This window comes from Myotis yumanensis, unplaced genomic scaffold (assembly GCF_028538775.1).
Source record: "Myotis yumanensis isolate MYYU_CA2020_CCGP unplaced genomic scaffold, mMyoYum1.0.hap1 SCAF_14, whole genome shotgun sequence".
NCBI lineage: Eukaryota > Metazoa > Chordata > Mammalia > Chiroptera > Vespertilionidae > Myotis > Myotis yumanensis.
Window position 1 is genome coordinate 12,689,880 of NW_027223765.1, and position 10,550 is coordinate 12,700,429.

The 10,550-nt window shown below is 50.4% G+C and overlaps 1 protein-coding gene across 1 annotated transcript in view; it reads right to left on the reverse strand.

Annotated features, from left to right (window-relative positions):
* Positions 1–9,366, reverse strand: part of CMTM7 (CKLF like MARVEL transmembrane domain containing 7) — a 36,690-nt gene extending 27,324 nt beyond the window's left edge. The window contains exon 1 of the mRNA XM_070391085.1: positions 9,164–9,366. Within this exon, the coding sequence (XP_070247186.1) occupies positions 9,164–9,322 (159 nt within the window). The 5' untranslated portion in view covers positions 9,323–9,366. The remainder of the gene's footprint in view (positions 1–9,163) is intronic.
* Positions 9,367–10,550: the final 1,184 nt, after the last annotated feature.

Sequence of the window (10,550 nt, forward strand, 5' to 3'; positions counted from 1 at the left end):
ACACCACGGTGGGAAAAGGCTAGGCCTTGGCCACACTGAGGTTCAAATGCTGGCTCCAGAATTTAATGGATATTTTGAAACTTGGGCAAGTTGTAAACCTCTCAGCTTCCGTTCAACCATAAGAAGGGGGAAACAAATAACACACAGAGTCTGTAGAAGCGTTAAACAAAGGGAAACTGCACGCAAAATCAATCACCTGACAGTAGAGCAGACGCTCAAACCTTAGTTCTGTCTGGAGGAACTCATGACTTACCACCGAGGATGGTACAGGGGTGGGCAAAAGTAGTTTACAGTTGTGAGTATGGGAAACGTAGTTCGTTCTTGTATTATTATTGATTATTATATTATCTTCCATATGAACAACTGTAATCCTGCGTTTGCCCAGCCTTGAATCAATGGTTTTTTCTTAAGCCTCCCGGCAGCCTTGTGGATAACAAGTGAAAATGCTGTAGGACATACTATGCCACACTGTCTGTTCAATACCCAGTGAGGGGTTTTCCCCACTCCAGCTGACTTCATCTCTGGGTGAAACTGTGACCAGCACCTGAAACTGTCACATCTCATAGCACCTCCTTTTAGATCTGCTACCGCGTGCCCACCAGGGAGCCAAATGGATAAACTGTGGTACAACCAAGTAATGGACTCATGTGCAGTCATCACAGCATCATTTTCAAACATGACTTAATGACATGGGAAAATACCCATGGCATATTGATCATGACAAAGAAATGACCCCAGATTGTCCTTCTATGAGCTCAAGACCTGGACTCAAACTTCCTGGTTCAAAACCCAGCTACACTGTTTCCTATGTCTTTGGACAAGTTACCTAACCTCTCTGCACCTCAGTAAAATGCAGGTGATGGTAGGACCTACCTATCATGAGGATCAAATGAGATGACACATCTAGCCCAAAGGCTGTCACCTAACTCAATGAATCACAGATGTTATTATTATTAAAGTACTACTTTAATAATTTGAGAGGAAACATTAAAAACAAAAAAGACTTCTTCATAAACAGTATTGGCATAGCCCTAGCCGGTTTGGCTCAGTGGATAGAGAGTCAGCCTGCGGACTCAAGGGTCCCAGGTTCGATTCTGGACAAGGGCACATGCCCGGGTTGCAGGCTCGATCCCCAGTGGGGGGCGTGCAGGAGGCAGCCGATGAATGATTCTCTCTTATCATTGATGTTTCTATCTCTCCCTCTCCCTTCTTTTCTTTCTGAAATCAATAAAGAAATATATATTTTAAAAAAACAACCCAATATTGGCATTGCTGCTGCCTTCTTAGGGAGATAAAGAAAACCTAAGACAGCGGTTCTCAACCTGTGGGTCGCAACCCCTTTGGCGGTTGAACGACCCTTTCACAGGGGTCGCCTAAGACCATCCTGCATATCAGATATTTACATTACGATTCATAACAGTAGCAACATTACAGTTATGAAGTAGCAACGAAAATAATTTTATGGTTGGGTCACAACATGAGGAACTGTATTTAAAGGGCCAGAAGGTTGAGAACCACTGACCTGAGAGGAAGAAGTGAGTAAAACGACATTGAAGTCATACTGTCTTTAGCAATTCTCTCTGCTTCCAGAAGCTTCCAATTTACTTTGTACCCGAAAGCACTGAATTAATTTCTCCCATTAATTTCTCCTTGCCATTCCTTCCGAAGGAACATCATTTTCTCCATCTTTAAAAATGAGGATGGCACTCTCAAGTTTCCCAGCAATGCTCTCTGTGGGTAAGCTATATAAACCACTCCATAGATGGCTTCGCTCTTTCTCTATCTAAAATTTAAATAAAAAAAAGAAAGAAAGAAAAGAAAAAAGAGTGTGGCTGCCCCAGGGAAAGGAAGAGCTACGCCACTGCCACTTGGGTTTAAACACAAACCAGGGGAACTGCTTTCGCTGCAGGAGGCTGAGAGCTTGGCTGTTCCTGGTTTCCGCCGGCGAGAGTGGGATGGGCCGGGTGGGGAGAGATCCCATCCCATCCTCCTTTCCCTCCGTCCTCCCTTCCCCTCAGGAAGAGCCAAGGCCTGGGAGCCCAGCCAGCGCTGGGCTCTGAGCCAGGCTGCTGATGCCAGGGGTTGCTAAGGATCCCGGTGAAGAATGCCAGGGAGCGAGCAGCGGGCGAGGGAACCACTGAGCCAAATTGGTGACAAAGAAAGCGAGCATGTGGCAGGCGGCAGGTCAGAGGGAGGCTGTCCGGCGGGCGGCATGCCTGGGCCAGCCCAGCCAGGCAGATGGCAGGGGGAGGAAACAGATGGATGTCCAGGGGCGCTGAGCAGGAAGTGCCAGCGCTGACGGCCAGGGACCAGGGCTGGGAGGAAGGGAGCAGGGGGGTGGCCTTCCCTGACACAGGAATTTAAATACACACACTGACCCCCACAGGGAGTGCCCCCCAGTGAGATCTAGGATGGCCCTGGAGGGTCTCCAGGACGCATGGTAATGCCAGAAAACCTGTGGGACTCTCTCCAGACTTATGTGGGACCATACACACACACCTACACTCCACCCTAGTGGCCCCTTCAGCTGGTGTGTATTTCTCAGTACCATCTCCTCTGGGCAGTGGTTCCCAATCTGGGGGCAGGTGGTTATTTGGGGGGCTCCGGAGGGGAATTCTTGCCAGTGGTTAAGAAATTCACAGGCTGCTCCTAGCTGGTTTGGCTCAGCAGATAGAGCGTCAGCCTGCAGACCAAAGGGTCCCGGGTTCGATTCCAGTCAAGGGCAAGTACCTTGGTTTCAGGCTCCTCCCCGGCCCCGGGCATGCAGGAGGCAACCAATCAATGTGTTTCTCTCACATCGATGTTTCTCTTTGTCTTTCCCTCTCTCTTCCACTCTCCCTAAAAATCAAAGGAAAAATATCCTCAGGTGAGGATCAGCAACAATGAAAACAACAAAAAAATAAATCCACAGGCTCTGGAATAAATAAGGCCTCACAGCTGTGTGTGACTCTCATCCTTCCAATGTATGCACAAGCTGTTGCCACCACATAAAAACAAGTGCATCTGTAACAGCACCATTGAATTTTCTAGCCCATCAATGTCATTGTTCCTTCTCCAAGTCGTCGGACATCAAACAGACTATTACGACTTAAAATATGATTACTATCCCATTCGGCTCCTTGAAATGCCTGGATGATAAAAGGACACCCATTAATTTCTAGGTGTTAAAGAGTCTAGACAATTGTTTAATGCCACCCTGCTCGGAAGGGCGAGAAGCTCTTCATTTCTCCCTCTGTGAAAGGTCACCGCCATTTACTCTGGGGAAGTATTTATGGATTTGTGCACGAGGACTTCTCTGCAAGGAAGTTCATCACAGCCTTGTTTGTACGTGGGCAGAACTGGAAGCTCCTCGAGCCACAATAGGGGGGAAGGGACTGGTCACGCAGACCATGGTACATGCATGACTGGCTACGGTAGTGTTGTTAAAAAACAAATTGCAGCCCTGCCGCGGTGGCTTAGTGGTTGAGTGTCAACCTGTGAATCAGGAGGTCACGGTTCGATTCCCGGTCAGGGCACATGCCTGGGTTGTGGGTTCGATCCGCAGTGGGAAGCATGCAGGAGGTAGCCGATCAATGATTCTCTCTCATCATTGATGTTTCTATCTCTCTCCCTCTCCCTTCCTCTCTGAAATCAATTAAAAACACACACACATAAAAAAACAAATTGCAGACAAACATTAAGTGACATAAGAAAACATCTACATATATAAAAGCCTAAGAGACCAGATGACCCGGACAGTAGCTATGATGCGCACTGACCACCAAGGGGCAGATGCTCAATGCAGGAGCTGCCCCCTGGTGGTCAGTGCGCTCCCACAGCGGGAGTGCCACTCAGCTGACCAATGGGTGCCAGATGCCGAGCTCATGGCTGGTGAGCACAGCTGTGGCAGCTCGAGCCTCCGCAGCAGCACTACCAAGCCACCTGCCACTTCACGCACTACTACATCCCCTGAGGGGTCCCGGATTGCAAGAGGGTGCAGGCCAGGCTGAGGGACCCCCCACCAGTGCACGAATATGTGCACCAGGCCTCTAGTTCATTATATATTAAGTAAAAAAAGCATTTTACAAAATATATAGTATCCTAATTTTGTAATAAAAAACCCAAAACATTCAAATTATATGTCTACTATGAAACAGTATGAAATTTCACTTTAAAATATTAATCTAAGTGGAGTGAGTGGGAAAGTATTTTCTTTGTGGGTCTCAAAGTTTCTACAATGCACAGATATTACTTTTGTTATTAGGAATAAAGCCTATAACTTATTTTGTCTTAGTGTTTTTATTATTATTTGTTTGACCATTAATGGAAAATAGTTTCTTGTTCTTAGATCAAGACAGGGCTGGATTGTCCTAGCCAATTGGGCTCAGTGGATAGAGCATTGGTCTGTGGACCAAAAGGTCCCGGGCTTGATTCTGGTCAAGGGCAGGTACCTCGGTTGCAGGGTCCTCCTCGGCCTGGACCCTGGTTGGGATTCGTGCAGGAGGCAACCAATCGCTGTGTTTCTCTCACATCCATGTTTCTCTCTCTCTCTTCTTCTCTCTCTAAAATAAATGGAAAAATATCCTCAGATGAGGATTAAAAAAAAAAAAAGGACTGGGTTGGAATCAACAAATGTTGGCAGTGAGGTTCTTTGCTGCCCTTAACTCTCTAGCTTCCAGGAAATAGGACGGGCGTGTGCAGATTGCACTTGGGAACCAAACTGGTGCTCCCCTGCTACACAGATCTCACACAGAACTTAGACCAGTGGACCGTTCTGTGTTATGCTGGGTCATTCTCCACTCATAGGTCTACTCACAGCTAGACCAGAGGCTGACATCACCCACAGTCTAGTTCCATCTGGGAACTGGGCTGTAAATGCCAGAATGTAGCCCATGATTTCCCATGATTACCCTGGCCTTCTCCCCAGACTCACACACCCACTCAGGTTCCACCCAGCCCAGCTAGGCTCCTTCAATCTCCTTTCAGACAAAACACCTCTGTAGGATAGTAGGTATTTGCAATGCCCTCATTACTATCCTGAAATGAATAAAATTTATATTTCATATGATCCTAATCCCTGTGACAACCAAAAGAGAGTTTCAACAAAGTTCAAAAAATGACCTGTAGGGGAGCAGTGAGGCCCCAGTGGTGGGTTGAGATTGACATCATGCTTCCCCAGTGTGATCTGGCATACCCTCACCATGATCTGGCAGGCCTTGGATGGTCTGGTCCCTGTATATTTCTCCAGTCCCACCCAGCCTCTCTTACCCTCGTTCCCTCCACTGCAATCACAGTAATACTTCTTCCTCCAGACTCAGAGTCACTGTCTGTGGGACAAGGAGGCTTGTCTGTTAATGGCTTCTGCCAGCGAGAGTGGCTGGGCCAGGTGGGGAGAAATTCCATGCCATCCTCTTGTTCCTCAAATCAACCTGCAGCCCTGACCAGTTTGGCTCAGTGGATAGAGTGTCGGCCTGCGGACTGAAAGGTCCCAGGTTCGATTCCGGTCAAGGGCATGTACCTTGGTTGAGGGCACATCCCCAGTAGTGAGTGTGCAAGAGGCAACTGATCCATGTTTCTCTCTCACCGATGTTTCTAACTCTCTATCCCTCTCTCTTCCTCTCTGTGAAAAATCAATAAAATATATTTTTAAAAAAAATCAACCTGCAGCCACAGGGAGTTCCCCAGGAAGGGGGGGGGGGGCGGTGTCTGACCTGTCTGGGGGATAAAGAAGGGCTTCCCCAAGGAAGAGGTACTTGAAGGATGAGGGAACAGCATTACCTGAAGGTTCACTCATGTTGTAGCATGTGTCAGTACCTCACTCCATTTTCTGCTGAATAACATTCCATTGTACGAACATACCACATTTAATTTAACCATTCATCAGTTTAAAAACATTTGGGTTGTTTCTACCTTTTGGCTATTATGAATAACTAGAGGCCCGGTGCACAAAATCGTGCACAGGTAGAGTCCCTCGGCCTGGCCGGCGATCAGGGCTGATCCGGGCCTTCCTTCCCCCAGTTGCTGGTTGCCGGCTGGGGCCTTCCTTCATTCTGCGCCGCCCCCTGGTGGTCAGCACGTATCATAGCGAGCAGTCGAACTCCCAGTTAGTCAAACTCCTGAGGGGACAATTTGCATATTAGCCTTTTATTATATAGGATGCTGCAATGAACCTTTCTGTATAATTTTTGTGTGGACATGCTTTTATTTCTCCTAAGTAGATTATACCTAGGAGTGAAATTATTGGATCATATGGCAACTCTCTGCCTCAAAGTCGGAGGACCTAATTGCCAATATGGTTTGCCACAGTGGCTACTGGCAGTGTAGGATTCTGACTTCATCCCATCCTCCACATTCCTGCTGCTTGGTATTATGTCTTTTTTACTGTCACCATCCTATTCAGTGTGAAGTGAGTGGCTCACTGTGGTTCTGATTTCCTTAGATACGTTAATAAGCAATAACTCTGCAGTCTTCTGGGGATACGAGTCAGTCAAGCTTGGATTGTCGCCCGCCCCACCCCCCCCCCGCCCCCCGCGCTGCCAACAGCTGTGTGACTTCAGTACCTCAAACTTTCGGCCAGTTTCCTCATTTGTCAAACACGTTACTTTACTGGACTCTCAAAAACATCCAGTAACACACACGGTATAAGTATGTAATTCCTAGCGCTTTATTGAGAATAGTAGGCTCAAAAAATATAGCTAACAGCAACGACAACAACAAAGCAGTTGAGCCAACAACTGTGACTGCATCTCTAGTCTAAAGAGGAAACCACAAAGCACTAGACTATCATGGGCACAGGATTATGAGGATTCACTGAAATGACATGTCAAGTACTAACATTCACACAGGAACTCATTTCCTATTTTTTCTCACCTTCTCATTTTCTGGTAGTGGCGACCCAGGAGAGTCCCAACACAAAGAAAGGAAGCTGTTCTCCAAAGAGCCTTTTCAATGATTTTTAAAAATATATATGTTTTTATTGATTTCAGAGAGGAAGGGAGAAGAAGAGAGAGACAGAAACATCAATGTTGAGAATCACTGATTGGCTGCCTTCTGCACGTCCCACACTGGGGACCACGCCCGCAACCCGGGCATGTGCCCTGACCAGGAATGGAACTGTGACCTCCTGGTTCCTAGGTCAACGCTCAACCACTGAGCCACGCCAGCCTGGTGTCAATGATTTCTTAAGGTGATATGTTGACAGACTATGATGAAGACCCTTTAGAGGAAGTTTAGGAGAGAAGGTTCAGCCTCTTCAGGATACAAGTGAGACATCAATGGTCAAAATGAGAGACCCATAGCATGCCCAAAGGGTGGCAGCATTTTAGCTGCTTCTGCTCTCCCCCAATGTTAAACTGTGGTTATGCATTTTCCAACCAAGAAGACAAGAGAACATCAAACACCTAAGCAGGTATCCCAGAAAAATAGGAGGAGAACGGGGAGAAGTTAGACAAGAGGCCCAAGTAGACAGTCCTAAATAGTCTCTCTGTTGTAATATGACCACCCTGCAAGGGCCAATTCACTCCCAGGGGATCTGCTCAAATCAACCTGCAGCCACAGAGAGTTCCCCAGGGAAGGAAGAAGGCGTGACAATCCCCTGGGCATGGTTTTGTGAGGGGCACACAGAGAAGCAATCCTCCAAGTCTTTGTTCTCTTCTTTGGAACAGGCCCTATCAATGTCGCCTGCAACCTGGCACAAGGGCCACAGGCGAGAGCTACTGAGGAGCTTAAAATGAAATGGAGGTTTCTCTTCTCCAGTTTTTGGCCATCAGGCTCATACCAACCAGAGCCTCTCCTCCCCATTACCTTTGTCCATCAAACTCATAGACCAAGAGACCATGGAGGCCTCTGATCCCAACCTTTGTCCACCATCATTCGACTCACGCTTCCAGGGCTCAGGTAGAGCCTGACCCCGCTCCCGCCTCCCCCCCCCCCCCTCATATTTTTTAAGGATGGGAGGTAAACCGGTCCCCTTTATTTGGCTGATCAGATCTCTCTTAATCTGAACAAAAAGCCATGCTCAAAATCAACACTACTTAGTACAATTTTTTTGTTTGGTTTGGTTTTTGTTAGTAGTGGCTAACGTGCCTCTACTTCCTAATTTTTGGTCCATTTCTTCTTAGAGAAAACGGAACTCAGTCCCCTTCCCTTCAGAGAGGGCCCAAGCAGGAAATGACAGCCCCCGCTACACATCCCAGAGTAAGTGCTATGAATGCAGGGCAGCTCTCACCCCGTGTCCAGCTCCCTGGGGCTGGCCCACCTTAGCAGGCCCAGCGTCTTTCCCCACTCCCCTCTGCAAAACGCCCAGTCCCCCTTCACCGTTCCTGCTGCAAACCTTTCAATGACTGGAGTCACACACAGCCCAGCCAGGTTCAAAACACAGCGAACGGGAAAGGGGTTTAAGATGAAACTTTTTTAAAGAAGAAAAACATGGAAGAGAGAAAAGAATGGGGAACAAGAGTACAGGCCGGGCAACATCTGCCCCGGTGGAAGGCCCCTGCGCTGGCCACACTCCCAGCGACCTTCGTCCGGCGTGGCTCCACAGGTGGCCCCCAACCAGGCGACGCCGCTCCCCCCAAATAAGTACGGACTTCTCAAAACAGGCCTTTCTTGTTGATCATGTGCCTTCCACGGCCCCCTGAGATCTGGGCCCTCCGTGGGCAGGGGACCAGGGTCCCCATCCTTTCCCCACCCTGCCAGGGGCGGAGTGCGCACAGCGTGGGGAGGGAGCCCTGCGCGCCGGGTGGAAGGAAGGCGGAGGCCGCGGCGGTGGAGGTCGGGTTTCGCAGCCTCAGCGCCGCGGCCTGGGCGACTCTTCCGCCCCCGCGGCTCGGGTTCGAAGCGGCGGCCGGAGGAGAGGAAGACGCCCAGGAACTTCTGCCCGCAGTTTCCACCGGGAGGCGGGGAGGCCGCGCACTGGGGCGGCTGGAAGAACTTGGGACCTGGAGATAGGTCCAAGGAAGCAAGGGCCTGGGGTGGCGCTGAGTTCCAGGGCGGGGGCTGCACGGCCAACTTTCCGGGAGGAAGGCTCCCTCCCACCTGACCGTGGCGCCCCGGCCCGCGGCGCGATGCTCCGGGGTGTCCCGTCCGGCTCCAGGCTCGTCACCCAACGCGCCCCCTCCCGGGACCGGATCCCTCCCTCCCGGGGCCACTCCGGTGACCCCGACCCCGCGGCCCCGCCTCTTACCATCTGCGCCACTTTCAGCAGGGCCCCGTGGGTGCGGGGGTAGACCGGGTCCACCACCCCCTCCGAGGCGCTCGTGCCCTGCGGCCCCGCGCCGGCCCTGGGTCCCAGCGCGCTGCCGCTGCTGCACGTGGTGCGGACCAGCCCGGCTCCGTGCGACATCGCGCGGCCCCTGCCCGCCGGCCGCCTCCCCGGGCCGCGGCCGAGGGGCCAGATAAGGCGGGACGGGGGCGGGGCGGGGCCAGGGCGGGGCCGGGGCGGGGCCTGTCCCGGGTGTGCGGTCCCGGGCGGTGGGAGGGCGGGGCGCACGCGTTCCCCGCCCGCACGGGAAGCGCTCGTCCAGCTGTGGCCGACTAAGCCGGGGAGGGGCTGGCCCGCGCTTTCCCGAAAGGCCTTGTAGTCTTTTCCTAAGTGGGCAAGGCCCGGCCACAGCTGGGTCTGAGCTTCCTGTGACGGTGTGTGGGTGCAGATGTCTGCTGAGAGCACCTACTTTATTTAAGTGTAACTTGCCAAACCTTTCGTGTGCAGCTCCGTTAACTTTTCTGTGTGTCTACCCCGGTGTAACTACCGCCCAGATCAACAAATAGAACATGCCAATACCCCAAAAAGTACCCTGGTGCTCCTTCTCAGTCTGCCTTCCTTCACTGCACCCCCTTTTCTGCTAAGCCTCAGGTAACCAAGATAGTCTGCTTTTTGCACTATAGTTTTTCCAATTCAATGCCAACAGCAATCCCCAATTTGGGGTGCAGTGAAAAAGGAAACTTTAATGGATGCTGGGTTGTGAGAACAGAATGGCTGTGGAACAGCTCAGTGGTGTTACAGCTCAAGTATGAAGCAGCAAAGCTGTGAACAGCAAGGTTGTCAACACATGGCTGTTTGGATGCCCTAAGGGGTGCTCTAGTCCCTCCCCCCACCCCCAGGTGTTTCATCTTCAGTTTCAGCTCCAGCCAAGTAAACATCATCTTTAGTGGAAAGGAAAAGTGCCCTTTCAGAGCTAGAAGGGAGATGACTTATATGGACAGAAGTCCCGGACCCGGGTCCCCAACTGGTCCATGCTCATGCAAATGAGGACTTCACAGCCACACAGTTTGGTCCAAAAGGTACTCACTGTCCTGACTGGTCAGAATGGAGCCTCTCTGATTGGTTGGTGAAGATGCTGATGGGGAAGACCTCAGATGTACTGGTAGAAAAACAAATCCAGGAACTCTTTTTTTCTTTAAAAAAAAAAATCTTTATTGATTTTTAGAGAGAGAGAGGAAGGGAGAGGAACACATAGAGAAGCTGCCTCCTGCATGCCAAGTGACCTGGGCATATGCTCTGATCAGGAATCAAACCAGCAACCTTTTGGTGCACTGGATGATGCTCAACCAACTGTGCCACACCGGCCGGG